This window comes from Salvelinus fontinalis, unplaced genomic scaffold (genome assembly GCF_029448725.1).
Source record: "Salvelinus fontinalis isolate EN_2023a unplaced genomic scaffold, ASM2944872v1 scaffold_0774, whole genome shotgun sequence".
Classification (NCBI taxonomy): Eukaryota; Metazoa; Chordata; class Actinopteri; order Salmoniformes; family Salmonidae; genus Salvelinus; species Salvelinus fontinalis.
In genome coordinates this window covers 45,293-63,446 of record NW_026600983.1, presented here as the reverse complement: position 1 = coordinate 63,446, position 18,154 = coordinate 45,293, and the positions used below count along the sequence as shown (strand labels likewise).

The window sequence follows — 18,154 nt, the reverse complement described above, 5'->3', positions numbered from 1 at the left end:
CCCTCTTCCTCTCTACTACTTATCTCGGAACAAAACATGTTTCTGTTCTTTCTCCTGTACTGAAAATAAGATGATGGGGCCAATTATTATTGGATGTGTGTGTGTGTGTGTGTGTGTGTGTGTGTGTGTGTGTGTGTGTGTGTGTGTGTGTGTGTGTGTGTGTGTGTGTGTGTGTGTGTGTGGTGAGAGAGAGCTCCGTTTGGCTAGCTAACTTTGTCTTTTAACATGTAACATGGCCTATATGGCCTATTTAACATGGCCTATAGGGAGAACCATCCGAGTGGAAGAGAGAGAAGGTCCCCTAAGTCCTGTCCTATATCCTGTGTCTGGAGGGGGCTGGTGGGGTGAAGTGTGACGACACACACGCAACACATACAGAAAATGCCTAGATAAAAGAACACACTCATGCAAGCACAGACAAGCAGGGACACCAGCATTCAATCTGTTACCACCAGATATATTGTTGTTTATAAACTGGGTGGTTCCAGCCCAGAATGCTGATTGGCTGACAGCAGTGGTATGTGAGACGGTATACCATGGGAGTTTGAGAACGTATACCTCGGGGGTTTGTGGTATTTGGCCAATATACCATGACTAATGGCTGAATCCAGGCACTCTGCGATGTGTCGTCCCTAAGCACAGTTCTTAGGCGTTGACCCCCTTGGGCCTTACTGCTTAAATACACTAAATGGCCAAAAGTATGTGGCACCTGCTCCTCGAACATCTCATTCCAAAATCATGAGCATTGATATGGAGTTGGTCCCTCCTTTGCTGCTATGACAGCCTCCACTCTTCTGGGAAGGCTTTCCACTAGATGTTGGAACATTGCTGCGGTTACTTGCTTCCATTCAGCCACAAGAGCATTAGTGAGGTCGGGCACTGATGTTGGGCGATTAGGCCTGGCTCGCAGTCGTCGTTCCAATTCATCCCAAAGGCATTCGACGGGGTTGAGGTCAAGGCCAGTCAAGTTCTTCCTCACCGACCTCGACAAACCATTTCTGTGTGGACCTCACTTTGTGCACGGGGGCATTGTCATGCTGAAACAGGAAAGGGCCTTTACCAAACTGTTGCCCCAAAGTTGGAAGCCCAGCATCGTCTAGATAGAACGTCATTGTATGCTGTAGCGTTAAGATTTCCCTTCACTGGAACTAAGGGACCTAGCCTGAACCATGAAACACAGCCCCAGACCATTATTCCTCCTCCACCAAACTTTACAGTTGGCATTATGCATTAGGGCAGGTAGCATTCTCCTGGCATCCGCCAAACACAGATTCTGTCGGACTGCCAGAAGGTGAAGCGTGATTCATCACTCCAGAGAACATGTTCCCACTGCTTTAGAGTCCAATGGCGGCGAGCTTTACACTACTCCAGCTGACGCTTGGTATTGCACATGGTGATCTTAGGCTTGTGTGCGGCTGCTCAGCCATGGAACCCCATTTCATGAAGCTCCCAACGAACAGTTCTTGTGCTGACTTTGCTTCCAGAGGGAGTTTGAATTTTTATGCGCTACGTGCTTCAGCACTTGGTGGTCCCATTCTGTGAGCTTGTGTGGCCTACCACTTCGCGGCTGAGCCGTTGTTGCTCCAAGATGTTTCCACTTCACAATAACAGCACTTACAGTTGACCGGGGCAGCTTTAGCAGGGCAGAAATTTGACAAACTGACTTGTTGGACAGGTGTCATCATATGACAGTGCCACGTTGAAAGTCACTGAGCTCTTCAGTAAGGCCATTCTACTGCCAATGTTTGTCTATGGAGATTGCATGGCTGTGTGCTGAAGAGCTCAGTGACATGGCTGAAATAGCAGAATCCACTAATTTGGTAATGACAGTTCCATGGCATGTATATCCAGTCTATTTTAGCAGTGGCATGGCAGTATATCCAGTCTATTTTAGCAGTGGCATGGCAGTATATTCAGTCTATTGTAGCAGTGGCATGGCAGTATATTCAGTCGATTTTAGCAGTGGCCTGGCAGTATATTCAGTCGATTTTAGCAATGGCCTGGCAGTATATTCAGCCTATTTTAGCAGTGGCATGGCAGTATATTGTCTATTGTAGCAGTGGCATGGCAGTATATTTTAGCAGTGGCATGGCAGTATATTCAGTCTATTGTAGCAGTGGCATGGCAGTATATTCAGTCTATTGTAGCAGTGGCCTGGCAGTATATTGTAGCAGTGGCATGGCAGTATATTCAGTCTATTGTAGCAGTGGCATGGCAGTATATTCCGCCTATTATAGCAGTGGCATGGCAGTATATCCAGCCTATGTTAGCAGTGGCATGGCAGTATATTCCGCCTATTTTAGCAGTGGCATGGCAGTATATTCAGTCTATTGTAGCAGTGGCATGGCAGTATATTCAGTCTATTGTAGCAGTGGCCTGGCAGTATATTCAGTCTATTGTAGCAGTGGCATGGCAGTATATTCAGTCTATTGTAGCAGTGGCATGGCAGTATATTCAGCCTATTATAGCAGTGGCATGGCAGTATATTCAGCCTATTATAGCAGTGGCATGGCAGTATATTCAGTCTATTGTAGCAGTGGCCTGGCAGTATATTCAGTCTATTTTAGCAGTGGCATGGCAGTATATCCAGTCGATTTTAGCAGTGGCATGGCAGTATATCCAGTCGATTTTAGCAGTGGCATGGCAGTATATCCAGTCGATTTTAGCAGTGGCATGGCAGTATATTCAGCCTATTACAACAACATAAATGATTCCATTTTATTTAGTCTATAGTAACAGGGGCATGACATAGTGGCTGGATACATCGTAACCTGCAGTGTGGAACATCGTGCAACATCATGTATTCAATTTGCCACAGCGGTCGCCATCACACACCTATTGCAATCTAGCAGCTTAGCCTCGCCCTAGAGATTCAACCTATTACACTCCCAGCAATCACACAGAGCCTCCTCTCAATGAGGCAGGGAGCACCAAATATCACGGGTTGCACTTTTGCCCTTAACACCTCTGCTTCACAATCTAATTGGGCGCGGGTGGTGTAATAAAAGGTCCTGATGGGGCTGGGGCCTGGGAGTGATTGCGCCTCTGTCCCAAATGGCATCCTATTCCCTATCTAGTGCCCTACTTTTGACCAGAGCCCTATGGGAAGCAAGTAGTGCACTATATAGAGAATAGGGTGCTATTTGCGACCCGGACTGCGTTTCCTATTTCCTGGTTGGTGTCGAGGAGGGTTGCAGGAACACTCGCTGTACTAACACCGGGGAACCGGGAGTGGGGGGCAGGGTGTAGTGGAGGTGTGTGTGTATGTGTGTTCTGTGCCCTGCGCTAGAATGACGCAGGCTAATTGATTCTGCCCTTGTAAATCCAATGCATTTTAAACAGCCCTCCAGTTCACATTTAAATGGCGCAGGGTTTTCATTTGGGGTGGGGGGTTGGGGGGGAGGGGGTGTTTGTGAGTGTGTGCTTTTTCATTGGGGGGAAACGGCTGAGATTAAATTTGCATGAGAGAGACGATTTTGCGGTTTCTCTCTCTTTTCTCTCTCTCACATACTCACCGATGCACAGAAAAACATTCACGCAAATATGCACACACAGACACACTCATAATGATTCAATCAACCAGTCCTGAAAACACAATATAAATCAAATACTGTGTGAGGTGTCAGTGGTGAGGAAGACCAGAGTCCGTGGTGTGTGTGTGTGTGTGTGTGTGTGTGTGTGTGTGTGTATGTGTGTGTGTGTACGTGTGTGTGTGTACGTGGACCTACATGCCGTCCTTGCGCGTGACGGTGTATCCGTGGTCGGGGTAGTGGACGAAGGTAACATTGACTCCTATGAGGGGGGTTCCGTCTGCCGTCAGCACTTGGCCTCTGATGATGGACACCAGGCTGGGGAGAAACAACACGTAGAGATGATCTACTTACAGACGTCGTTATTGTGTACACTGCAGCTATAGGACGCCGCGGAGACAGAGATATGCTGAGATACACATCACGCTAGAGGACTGACAGGAAATAACACACGAGACAACTTTCACTCAGCACATTCATAAACACCACAGTATAACACTGTACCACGTCAAATAACCAATTCCCTTTTCTCGTCACCGCTATGCACGCACAAAATCACACGTGATCCAAACCCCCCCCACACACACACAGATATTGTTATTCATATGGGCTTACATCTCCCTGTTTAGCACACATAACACAGTGTGTTTAAGGGCTGCTGGGATGCCTGGGCCTTTCCCCTCTGAGGCTTATCAGCCTGATCGATTCTAGGGGACTGAGTGAATAAATCACACACAGCACACATACACGCACGAACGGATGAACACATGCACACACACACAAATGCACACACACCCACGTTGCCCACCAACACACACACAGGCCAGCAGCACGGCAAATTTATTCTGCGGCAAAAATTGTTTCAAAAAAGAGGAGAAAAGTCAAGTTGTTTAGCCAGGCCCGGCTAGCGGTGGACCGTTTAGATGAGTTTTTAATCAATGGGTCTGGTCCTGTGGAGATAGCTACTGTGTGTGTGTGTGTGTGTGTGCAGGGGGAGGGTAGCTAGATTTACTTATAGCTCTCCTTGCCAGGTCATTACAGCTTACACTGAGTACTAATCAGTAGCGGAGCATTGAATCACCCTGTAGAGAGAGACAGAGACACACACACACAACATTTCACCCCCAGCACTATCCTTTACAACAGTCTGAGAGGATGCCAGACAGTACAGTTGATGTCCCCCCCTCCCTCTCCCCCTTCTATAGTGTAAACATGCCATAAATTACAAATTACCCAGCGTCCTCGCCTCATTAATACCTGTATGTGTGTGTGTGTGTGTGTGTGGGGGGGGGGGGGGGGTGATGGGGTCCTTAATGTAGCTGTAATTTATGCCTTCCATTTGCTTAGGGAGGTTGTCTGAGTGTCTGTCACCGTAAAACAATGGCTGTGTCCCAAATGGCACCCTATTTAGTGCACTACTTTTGACCAAAAGTGGTTCATTATATAGGGAATAGGGTGGCAGTTGGGATGCACACATACCCAGTTGTCACCGATCAGGTGTCTGAGTGTTTCTGAGAGCATGTTCAATAGACGCTGCAAGGGACTATCATTACTCTGGTATTATCATTACTCTGGTACTATCATTACTCTGGTACTATCATTACTCTGGTACTATCGTTACTCTGGTATTATCATTACTCTGGTATTATCATTACTCTGGTATTATCATTACTCTGGTACTATCATTACTCTGGTACTATCATTACTCTGGTACTATCATTACTCTGGTACTATCATTACTCTGGTACTATCATTACTCTGGTACTATCATTACTCTGGTATTACCATTACTCTGGTACTATCATTACTCTGGTACTATCATTACTCTGGTGCTATCATTACTCTGGTATTATCATTACTCTGGTACTATCATTACTCTGGTACTATCATTACTCTGGTACTATCATTACTCTGGTACTATCATTACTCTGGTATTATCATTACTCTGGTACTATCATTACTCTGGTACTATCATTACTCTGGTACTATCATTACTCTGGTACTATCATTACTCTGGTATTATCATTACTCTGGTACTATCATTACTCGGGTACTGCCATTACTCTGGTATTATCATAACTCGGGTACTATCAGTACTCCGGTACCATCCTGTAAAGGTTGTCAATGTAGTTCTCCTCCTCAGACGAGGAGGAGCATGGATCGGACCAAGATGCGGAGTAGGAGGTATTCATGATTTAATGGCAAATCAACAAAACACTACAAATGAACAAAACAACAAACGTGACTAACCTGCAACAGTCCTGTGTGGCCCAAACGCTGACACAAGAACAAACACCCACAAAACACCAGTGAAACCCTGGCTGCCTTAGTATGACTCTCAATCAGAGACAAACGATACACACCTGTCTCTAATTGAGAATCATACCAGGCCGAACACAAAACCCCACATAGAAATAGAAAACATAGACTGCCCACCCAACACTCACGCCCTGACCAATAAAGACATAAAAAACAAGAGAAAACAGGTCAGGAACATGACATAACCCCCCCCTTAAGGTGCGAACTCCGGGCGCACCAGCACAAAGTCTAGGGGAGGGTCTGGGTGGGCATCTGACCACGGTGGTGGCTCAGGCTCTGGGCGAGGTCCCCACCCCACCATAGTCACTCCCCGCTTCCGTATCCCCCTCCCAATGACCACCCTTCAACTCAACCCACCTAAATGAAGGGGCAGCATTGGGATAAGGGGCAGCAGCTCCGGGATAAGGGGCAGCAACTCCGGGATAAGAGGCAGCAGCTCCGGGATAAGGGGCAGCAGCTCCGGGATAAGGGGCAGCAGCTCCGGGATAAGGGGCAGCAGCTCCGGGATAAGGGGCAGCAGCTCCGGGATAAGGGGCAGCAGCTCCGGACTGAGTGGCAGCTCATGACTGTAGGGCAGCTCATGACTGTAGGGCAGCTCATGACTGGAGGGCAGCTCATGACTGGAGGGAAGCTCATGACTGGCGGGCGTCTCTGGCAGCTCCTGACTGGCGGGCGTCTCTGGCAGCTCCTGACTGGCGGGCGTCTCTGGCAGCTCCTGACTGGCGGGCGTCTCTGGCAGCTCCTGACTGGCGGGCGTCTCTGGCAGCTCCTGACTGGCGGGCGTCTCTGGCAGCTCCTGACTGGCGGGCGTCTCTGGCAGCTCCTGACTGACGGCTCTAGCGGCTCCTGACTGACGGACGGCTCTACTGGCTCGGGACAGACGGGCGGCTCTAATGGCTCGTGGCAGACGGATGACTCAGACGGCGCTGGGCAGACAGATGGCTCAGACGGCGCTGGGCAGACGGACGGCTCAGACGGCGCTGGGCAGACGGATGGCTCAGACGGCGCTGGGCAGACGGCAGACTCTGGCCGGCTGAGACGCACTATAGGCCTGATGCGTGGTGCCGGAACTGGAGGTACCGGGCTGAGGGCACGCACCTCAGGGCGAGTGCGGGGAGGAGGAACAGGGCTCTGGTGATGCACTGGAAGCCTGGTGCGTGGTGTAGGCACTGGTGGTACTGGGCTGGGGCGGGAAGGTGGCGCCGGATATACCGGACCGTGAAGGAGGACACGCGCTCTTGAGCACCGAGCCTCCCCAACCCTACCAGGTTGAATGGTCCCCGTAGCCCTGCCAGTGCGGCGAGGTGGAATAACCCGCACTGGGCTATGCAGGCGAACCGGGGACACCACCTGTAAGGCTGGTGCCATGTACGCCGGCCCGAGGAGACGTACTGGAGGCCAGATACGTTGGGCCGGCTTCATGACATCCCGCTCGATGCCCAACCTAGCCCTCCCAGTGCGGCAAGGTGGAATAGCCCGCACTGGGCTAAGCACGCATACTGGGGACACCGTGCGCTTTACCGCATAACACGGTGTCTGACCAGTACGACGCCCTCTCACTCCACGGTAAGCCCGGGGAGTTGGCTCAGGTAACCAACCCGGCTTCGCCACACTCCCCTTTAGCCCCCTCCCAAGAAATTTTTGGGTGAGCCTCTCGGGCTTCCAGCCGCTCTGCCTTGCCTTAGCCTCATACAACCTCCTCTCCGCTTTCGCTGCCTCCAGCTCCGCTTTGGGGCGGCGACACTCCACTGGCTCTGCCCAGGGTCCTTTACCGTCTAGGATCTCCTCCCAAGTCCATTCCTCTTTTCCCCATTGCTGTTGTTCTCTCCGTCCTTCTCCAATCCGCTCGGTCCTGGTTTGGTGGGTGTTTCTGTCAAGGTTGTCAATGTAGTTCTCCTCCTCAGACGAGGAGGAGCATGGATCGGACCAAGATGCGGAGTAGGAGGTATTCATGATTTAATGGCAAATCAACAAAACACTACAAATGAACAAAACAACAAACGTGACTAACCTGCAACAGTCCTGTGTGGCTCAAACGCTGACACAAGAACAAACACCCACAAAACACCAGTGAAACCCTGGCTGCCTTAGTATGACTCTCAATCAGAGACAAACGATACACACCTGTCTCTAATTGAGAATCATACCAGGCCTAACACAAAACCCCACATAGAAATAGAAAACATAGACTGCCCACCCAACACTCACGCCCTGACCAATAAAGACATAAAAAACAAGAGAAAACAGGTCAGGAACGTGACACATCCTTACTCTGGTGGTATCATTACTCTGGTACTATCAATACTCAGGTACTATCATTACTCTGGCAGTATCATTACTCTGGTACTATCATTGCTCTGGTACTATCATCCCTCTGGTATTATCATTACTCTGGTACTATCATCCCTCTGGTATTATCATTACTCTGGTACTATCATTACTCTGGTATTATTATTACTCTGGTACTATCATTACTCTGGTATTATTATTACTCTGGTACTATCATTAATCTGGTGCTATCATTAATCTGGTACTATCATTACTCTGGCACTATCATTACTCTGGTGCTATCATTAGTCTGGTACTATCGGTACTCTGGTACTATCATTACTTTGGTACTATCATTACTCTGGTGCTATCGTTAGTATGGTACTATCATTACTCTGGTACTATCATTCGTCTGGTACTATCATTGCTCTGGTGATATCATTACTCTGGTGCTATCATTAGTCTGGTACTATCATTAGTCTGGTGCTATCATTACTCTGGTACTATCATTACTCTGGTACTATCATTACTCTGGTACTATCATTACTCTGGTGCTATCATTAGTCTGGTGCTATCATTACTCTGGTACTATCATTACTCTGGTGCATGATGAAATGACACCTTTAGTTAACCCTTAACCTTTCCCCTCCCACTGGCACACATTTCTCTCTCTCTCATAATAAGCATGACAAAGGTTGCTGTGGGCAACAGGCAGCGCCTCAGTAACTGAAAGGGTGATATTTCCTTTTTTACATGGTTGCATGTCATGGAATGTGGCTTGGACTTTCACCTCTGTAAAATACAAAGTATTCATGTTTCTCAAAATTATATTTGTACATGTTGTACTGGCATTGATTGTTACGTCCATGTCTGCTGTATGCAATTCATTTTCTGGCAATAAAGGTTTTAATTCATTCAGCATTGAGGATGTTGTCTTTTACCCTGGGTTTTTAAACACTGGGCTGGACACCACAGTCCAGGATATCCTCCATGTAGTTCTTATCAGACAGATTAGTCTCTGGCCTCTCACCAAAGTCATTCAAGGATACCGCTTCGACTCGCCCCCGGGGCTCCACAGCTGTGACCTGGCACCTGGGATTTGAACCATCAACCCTGCTAACCCCAGTCAGTGGACCAATTAACCGGGCCCTTGACCACGAGACCACAACATCACTACACAGAACAGGGCCATAAGGGGAGTGGACAGAGCCAAGACCAACTAGTCCCCGAGCGTTAATCTGCTTGAAATCTGTGTGCAATATAAAAACACTGAGGGAAGGACCTAAAACAAGAGAGAGGTTGGGGTCGGTCTTCCTGCTTAACATACTGCAGCTTTAAGCTCCATCGCTCGTCTCCCTCTTCTAGAGTTTGCTGAAGCGTGGCCAAGAAGTGGTCTTATCTAAATTCAGCAGTGTGTGTGTATGTGAGCCACCACATAAAGTAGTGAAGCGTTCGTGGCCACATGCCTAATTTGGCCCGTCACGATCCATAAAGAGGAATAACAGCATACTTCACAGTGTGTTCAGACTCCTTATTCCCAGTAACTATAACCTGTATAAGGGAGCCAAAGGATTGCATTCAAGCAAACTCTGAACTGAAAATGTTCTGCAATTGTATTGTTAGACTATTATGGCAGACAAAGGGAAATAAATGCTTTAGTGTAGGAAGTTGAGACACACAAAGGCGTCTGACGTGTTTTTATCCAATAGCCTTGGCAGAAAGCCGTGATAGTGCCTGCTCTTAAACTAGTGAGACTATTTCAATTGGTGGTTTGGAGAAGTCAATAATAATGTAGGTGTAAACAGGTTTTTGTTCTTTCCTGTCCTTGTTGTGCCGCAGACAGTCACTTACAGGATGTCTGCTCTGCGCCACAATGCAAAAAATCACAGACTACAGATGTAGGGTCTTAATTTGATCACCATGTTGCAGGAGAACTTTACTGCAATGCAGGAAATGTAGAACTTGTAGTGTGTTTGAGGTTTAAAAAGGCTTCTGAAGTTTGCAATTTCCACTTTGAAATTTCAGACTTGATTTTCCTTTACAAAAAAATGTATCGACGCCTACAAAAATGTCCATTAATTGTATATTCACATTTCCTGTTGATGCAGGATTGTTTTCCTGCTGTATCTCAAACTGGCTCAAATTAAGATCCTACATCTGTACTTCATTATTGAGTATGTCTCTTTTGAATGAATTGCCACCCTGAATAATATCTCTATTCCAGTCTCTCGCTCGAGTGTCATTTCCTACTAAACGACGAGCTCTCCGTCTCTGTTGACGGAGAGTGGCATGTCAATACACCCAGATAGAGGAGGAGAAGAAGAGATGGATGAGGAGGAGGAGGAGGAGAGATGGATGAACAGGAGAAAAAGCGATGGATGAGGAGGAGGAGGAGAAGAGATGGATGAGGAGGAGGAGAAGAGATGGATGAGGAGGAGGAGAAGAGATGGATGAGGAGGAGAGATGGATGAGGAGGAGAGATGGATGAGGAGGAGGAGAAGAGATAGATGAGGAGGAGAGATGGATGAGGAGGAGGAGAAGAGATGGATGAGGAGGAGGAAAAGAGATGGATGAGGAGGAGGAGAAGAGATGGATGAGGAGGAGAGATGGATGAGGAGGAGAGATGGTTGAGGAGGAGGAGAAGAGATGGATGAGAAGAAGAGATGCATGAGGAGGAGAGATGGATGAGGAGGAGGAGAAGAGATGGATGAGGAGGAGGAGAAGAGATGGATGAGGAGGAGGAGAGGCAGAGCGGATCTACGAGAGCCTTGTTTGTTCACATGTTGATGCTGAGGAGCTGTTGTTTGGTTGGGGATTACTGCGGATCCTGTGTGTGTGTGTTGGATGGCAGGCTGGCAGAGGCTAAAGGAAATGTTCAGACACATGCTCTGTGTTAGCACTACTGGCTAAACAAAGCCCCCGGATAGGTGGGTCTAACACGGGACAGATGTGAACTTGACTCTCTCCCTTTATCTCCATATATCTATCTTTCTTTCGCCCTCCATCTCTCTCTCTCTCTCTCTCTCTCTCTCTCTCTCTCTCTCTCTCTCTCTTTCTCTCTCTCTCTCCCTCTCCATCTCCATCTCCCTCTCTCCTTATTTGTTTGTTCCGTCCTCCCATTTCTCCACACTTCTTCCTGCTTTATCAGATGATCAGACTGCTCTGTTCTCTCCAGTGAGCACCGTGTTTAGCATCTCTATTTAGTTCTGTTATCGCTGTGTGGAAATGAAGTTTGCTTTCTAAACATAAGCTAATCTCTACCGGCTGGTTAGTCCTGCTCTTATTGAAATCGATTTGGTTCTAGATCAACTGTGATTGTGAATAATCACAAACGTGCACGGTACTCTGGACTGAATTAAAGCAACATTCAAGGTTAAATAGTCATAAAACCTTTGAGAATGACCATAACTGAAGCTGGTCATGGTATATGACTCATGTTGTTGTCCAGTATGGACACACAAACTTTCATGGTTATAGACAACATTGTTATAGACCACTGTATTCACCTGGCTGGTTGTCACCAAGGCAACCAAACACACACACACACACACACACACACACACACACACACACACACACACACACACACACACACACACACACACACACACACACACACACACACACACACACACACACACACACACACACGAAGACACACCGATTGCCATGGTATGGTCTTGCACTCTGGACATGCGTTGGTACTTCCCAACTCGCTAACGACCATCAGGTCGCTAATGGCCTGGTACTCAGCTCTCTATTGTCCCTCAAACCAAATGCAATTGAAAATCACATCAAACACTTATCATCAAAACAGTACAGTGATTTTAAAACTCAGAAGTTCAACAACAGGTTGAAACTGAGTGGAAAACGTGGTCGTTGTGGATGTTGTTTCAAAGCCCAACACAATGAAATGGACAGAGATTTCTAAGGTGATGATTCATTCAAAACATCCATACGCATATTAGAGCTGAAACATATTCAAAGGCCTATGAGCCCAAGCCCTTGTGCTGTTATACAATACATAGCCTACCGCATATTAAACATGGCAGAAAAACATCAAACTAAACTGATTATAATCAGATGTCTTTGGTACATAATTGGTCTAGCCTATACTCCAAAATTAAACAAATTCTAGTAAATCGCCTTTGAGTGTGGACTTTATTATTATGCATACTGGATGGACTGGTTACCTTTATGCTACACTCCAAATGTTCTATCCATGAGTCTGGGAGAGAACCTATTGGCCTAGGCGATGCTGTTGGTTCATTGATTGTGCAGGGCAGCTTACAGTTAGCCTACAAGTATAGTGAATTTGTATTTGATTTTGAATAGCCTAGTAATAGGGCATTTTTTATATTTTCATAATTAATAGGCTGACACATTACATTTAGCTACAGAACCATGCATTTCCATGTCCTCCTCTCTCCCCTTCATACCTTTCTCAGCGCCACAGTTTAATGAAATATGTTTCGTTGTGAAAACATGTTACTATCGATGTTCCCGAACAGATTTCATTTGGTTTCCCAAATTAAGCACTGGGTAGCTGCAGGAACAGGGTTGGAGATGGCATACAGAGTTTGGGCGGAATATCAGCTGTTGCTGAGCAAGAGGCTGCATGCTCCTCAAACAGTTGTTGATGCATGGAGTGAAATAACCAGAGTAGCCTGGTTGAAGCCTGGTTGAAGTAACTAACCTTCAGAAAAGCGGCCTCCATTTCCCCCCTGCCCCTGTTCCTGCCCCTTCGATAATGGGCCATTTTAAATCAAAACTAATTTTACATATTAGTAAAGACAAGATTCAGCTGAGAATAGTCTGATGGGTGAAAATATGATTACTTGATGAAATCTGTCTTTTGCATAACAATAACTGACCGCCACAGCCCTCCACACACACACACACACACACACACACACACACACACACACACACACACACACACACACACACACACACACACACACACACACACACACACACACACACACACACACACACACACACACACACACTAACCTGTTCAAATAAAGGTGAAATGAGAATGCTCACCTCTTGTTGAAGGGGTTGTCCCCGGTGATCACGTGGCTGCCCTCTGGTCCAACCAGGAAGCGGATGCGTTGGTAGAAGGAGCGTGCGGCATGCTGGGGCATCAGGCTGGACGGGCTCTGACTGATGATGTCAGAGGGGTCCGGGGAGCCGCGGCAGTACGGCTGGTTCTGACAGGATGTCTGGAGGCAACAGTCTGGGTCCATACAGTCAACCAGGCCGTCTGAGAGAGATTGAGAGTTATGAAGAGGCAAACAAGAGGAGTAAGGAATGGGATCCAGATCAGATTCTCTCTGATAACTCTAAAGGAACCATATACAGTGAATTCACCAACAAAATACTTTTCACCAAGTTAAAAACAAATCTACCTCCAGTTGCTCTTTTTGTCAGGTGGTCAAAGGTTTGTTTTGTTATAAGTGGCTGTATTCGGTAGGGTTTTCAGAATGTGATTGGCCGTGTTCCTGTGAGAGTGAATAGCAGGCCCAGTTGTTCAAAGTTATTAGTCAACCTCTAACCCCTGGCTGTGGTGACAAACTGCCTGGTTCCTCCATCCTGACTGGTGCCTTGGATGGGATAACTGTAGGCTAAATATACTGTTGGAGTCTCACCGTTAGGTAGGTGAGGGAGGGAGAGAAAGAGAGAGAGCAAGAGAGAGGGAGCGAGAGAGAGAGAGAGAGCAAAGAGAGTGCGAGAGCGAGAGAGTGCGAGAGCGAGAGAGAGACAAAGAGAAAGAGAATGGAAGATAAAGAAAGCGTGTGAAAGAAAGTGTGAGCGAGTGAGTGAGTGAGAAAGAAGGAACGTGGAGAGGGATAGAGAGAAAGAGAGAGAAATAAAGGAGAAAGAGATCTCTCTACTACTTCAACAGCCTGCCTGCCTGCTGTTTTCCAAGGCCTTTTGTGTGGGAATGAGATTTGCTCCGTCTCCCACAGGTGACGCCCACAGGAAAGGGAGGGTGGGGGAGAGGAGGAGAGGAGGAGAGGGGGAGAGAAGGAGAGGAGGATAGGAAAAAGAGCGGTGGAAGAAAGGAGGGAGGTAGGATGTAGAGCTCATGAAAGGCTGATATTCGTCTTTGTTGGGTTATTAAAAGCTCGGTGTACATCTGGCAACCAGCTACCACTGGGTGGGGGGGGGGGGATAAAAACCTTGCCGCCGCGATTGACGCACCCCCACCTCGTCACTCCTCCACCCCTCCCTCATTCCCCTCTTCCAAAACTAATCAGGATGTGACTTGTTCCTTCTTCTACTTCTTTATTAACAGGCCTCTATAGTGGTGACGCCAGCGCCTTCTTCAGTCTGAGCTTTACAGAGTGGAGAGATCCACATGTCATGTGGTTGTGGGTTCAATCCCAGCAAGGATCACACACAATACGCACAGTTCAAATGTATGAACTCCCTGTACTGGAAGTGACTTCTAATGAAAATGTCTGGCATATAACGTAATGTAACCCAGAGCCAAAGACATATGTCCATTTTGTGACAACGTAATGTCAAATCAAACTTCTTACATCAGCTGACATCTCAAAGTGCTGTACAGAAACCCAGCCTAATGGACAATAAGGTTTTCTTCTACATGTCTCACCTCCTTCGTTATCCTTGCCGTCGGTGCAGAGGGTCTCCATGGCGACGTCGCATCCCGCCCCACGCCACCCGGACTGGCAGACGCAGTGCCATCCGTTCTGGTCCAGGGTACAGCGGCCGTTGTTGTTACACAGGCCTGGGCAGCCCTCTGTAGCAGACCAGAGCATGGAGAGTTAATACACACTCACACACACAGGAGGGTTATGTGTGTATAGGGAAGGGGGGAGTATGTGTGTGTGTCTGTGTGTGTCTGTGTGTCTGTGTGTGTGTGTGTGTGTGTGTGTGTGTGTGTGTGTGTGTGTGTGTGTGTGTGTGTGTGTGTGTGTGTGTGTGTGTGTGTGAACACATGCGTGACTGTGTCCTCCTATTTCGAGGAGTACACTCCTCTCAGTTTTCCGATGAGAACAAACAAATGAACAATCAACATACACAGATTCAGATTAACAGGTAGATAACCAACCAAAATGAAAAGGTTTCTGGTGAACTTAACGTATAACCCGACAGTGTGACATATAATCAGACAGTTAGACAGGCCTGTGAAATGCACAGATGTTGTAAATTCACATGAACGATAGAAGCCTCGTGAAGAACCATTCGTCAACCTCGTTAACCGTTGAAGAATTTGAAAGAAAATATGAATTTGGCCTTAATTAAGTCAAGTAAGAGAGGATGTCAGAAATACAACTGTTGGAAATGGAAATTGAGTAGAGAGCAAAATGAATCAAAAAGCACCATACACTACAAAAGAAGAAGCCCAAATATAACGTGTCATTAATTTCAGGGAGATTTAATAATGACAATGTCCCAAAATAGCCCAAATCAAACAGAATCAGAAATCAAAGAACCCAAACGAAAGCCCTAAATCGATTTTCCTCTGCCTTCTTCAGTGTTTGATAGTAGTACCTATTGGCACATCCATGTGAAGCTACAATACAATAGGGACACAAAGTATAGGGAGGGCTCTGGCTCGAGTCCCTGCCTCCACAGCTATACTTTATGCCTCGGTCACATTCCTTTACACAGAATAATAACAAACAAGAGAATAATACAATTGTAATCATATAGAAGCAAAGCCCAGGAGGAAGTGAAAGCAGCCCAGCAACTAGGCTAGACAGTCAGGAGGTCATACAGGCCGCGGATGCATGGAAACAGGACCAACAAGGATTTTCCAACAAAACGGAAGAACCGTGTGTGAAGGGTGGTCAGTGGTGTGTAGGTTGCGTGTGTGTGTGTAGGTGTGTGTGTTTGAGTTTTGGGAATTCCAAACAAAATGGCAGACGTGTGTTTGTGTATGTGTGTACAGTATGCGTGTGTTTGTGTGTGTGTGCGCGTGCGTGCGTGTTGGAAACAGGTTTTAAGACAGACAAGAATGGAGATAACCAGAAAAAGGACCACAAAAAACAGTGAGAGACTGGTACAAAGACACGTTTACGCCGTGCTTCAAGACAAGAGATAAAGAAAGAAAGAAAGAGAGAGAGAGGGAAAAACAGGAGAGCGGAGAGTGATTGTTCATGACAATCTCCCTGGGGCTTTTGTATGAATTACCTTTAAATCCTGCGATTAGGGGGGGCCAAGGAAAAGGAGAAAAATTTGGGAAAGAAAAATGAACAAAAAAAACTCAGTACTTCAGTCTCTGTGAAGGAGGTTGCAGACCGACTGACAAACACATAAAAGGAAAGAGAGAGAGAGAGAGAGAGGAAGGGAGGAGGCAGGATTCCGTGGACATACTGTTGGAAGACAGGGGGATACAGAGAAGGGAAGACAGAGGGCTCGAGAGAGAGACTGATACGGAGAGATCACTCTGTGTGCGGTGGAGATAGCTCTGTTGGAAGGTCGAGGGTCGAGGGTTAAAGAAGTAGTCCATGTCTCCACTTCAGCTTAAAGGTCTCCAATTCTTAGTTCTCTACAAAAGGCATTGATGGTGCTAGTAACACACCATCAATTTATTAACAAATAAACGTATATTCACGTTGTTTGGACATTTTAAGGTGCCATTCTTCATTGTCAATTCGGGGAAAGCAAAAAAACAAACAAAAGAAATCCCTGACACGTATACAAAAAGCATTGAGGCAAAGCATCAGGGATAACACCCCTGCTTTAAGAAAAACATGCCTAGTCAGCTGCTTGAGCTTAGAGGACGTTATTTCAATGTTATTCTATCATGCCGCTGGAACGTTTGTGGCCTCGCCCGGTGCCCAACGCGGGGGCGTTCGAGAGCAGCGGTTGGTGGGTTATGTGGGCTAAAACACGCCCCAGTTCAGTTCTACCATGCCTGGTAGTTACCCATGCTCCAAGAAAGGACATGATATTGGATTTCCCCCACAGTACCAAGACATGAAGACATGAGAAACAAATAGTCACAGTGACAACAATAGAAGACTGAATCACTGAATCAATGAATCAATACATCAATGAATCAGAATCAGAGATAAAAAAGAGAGATAAAAAGAGATGAAAAGAAAGAGAGAGAGAAGAGGGTTACTGGGAATCTATGGCCGGTCACATGTACCACAAAGCACGATGGGGGGGGGGGGGGGGCAGAAGAAAGAGAGACCACAGTACCTTTGACTCTAATATCCGGATTGTGAGCTTGAAAGAGAAAAAAGGAGAGAGAGAGAAAGAGAGGAGAGCGAGCGGTTAAGGGGAGGAGAAAAAACAGGGCAGACTATTTACCTGAGTGTTAGTAGTGTACTGACGAGGACAGACGCCCTTAAACACTCGCGCGCACACACACACCACATGTGTTTGAAAATGTGATGGATACCCCATGTGACACAGAGTGTGTGTGGCCGCAACCATCCTCACATGTAAACCTCTAGGATTTCTCTCGGCATTGTGACGGGGGGTGGGAGAGCGGGAGATTAAATAGACAGAAGATACATACTTTATCAGACACTTAGCTTGTTGTGACGTATCAGCGTAGGAATGTTGTACGTATAAGTGTTGTACATATACATATGTGTGTGTGTCAATCTGTTGTCTTATATCGCCAACACCCAGTCCCTAAATTGCTTACACAATCTTAGATGTCGTTGCTGTAACTTCACACTAACATACACACAAATTATCTTAGATGTCGTTGCTGTAACTTCACACTAACATACACACAAATTATCTTAGATGTTGCTTGCTGTAACTTCACACTAACATACACACAAATTCCCTCAGATGTTGCTTGCTGTAACTTCACACCAGCTCACACATACACACACTGGCTCAGGTGGCAGCTTGATTGGCCGTCCTCCTTTTCCCAGAGTGGAACAGGATCCCTTAACAGAACTAATGGAGCGTCAGGGTTCCTAATGAAACGCCAGGGTTCCTAATGAAACGTCAGGGTTAAGAAAACAGCAGCAGTCATCCCTGAACCCTGAGCAAAGGGGCAGCAATTTACCAGCTAATTGCACTAAAGATTT

At 46.8% G+C, this 18,154-nt stretch overlaps 1 protein-coding gene across 1 annotated transcript in view; it reads right to left on the bottom strand.

Annotated features, from left to right (window-relative positions):
* The window catches only part of LOC129847323 (teneurin-3-like), a 66,779-nt gene that overhangs the window by 11,112 nt on the left and 37,513 nt on the right, over positions 1-18,154 (bottom strand). The window contains exons 8-11 of the mRNA XM_055915078.1: positions 17,304-17,330; positions 14,743-14,889; positions 13,167-13,386; positions 3,729-3,848 (exon numbers count right to left, since the gene is read on the bottom strand). Of these exons, the coding sequence (XP_055771053.1) occupies positions 3,729-3,848; positions 13,167-13,386; positions 14,743-14,889; positions 17,304-17,330 (514 nt within the window). The remainder of the gene's footprint in view (positions 1-3,728; positions 3,849-13,166; positions 13,387-14,742; positions 14,890-17,303; positions 17,331-18,154) is intronic.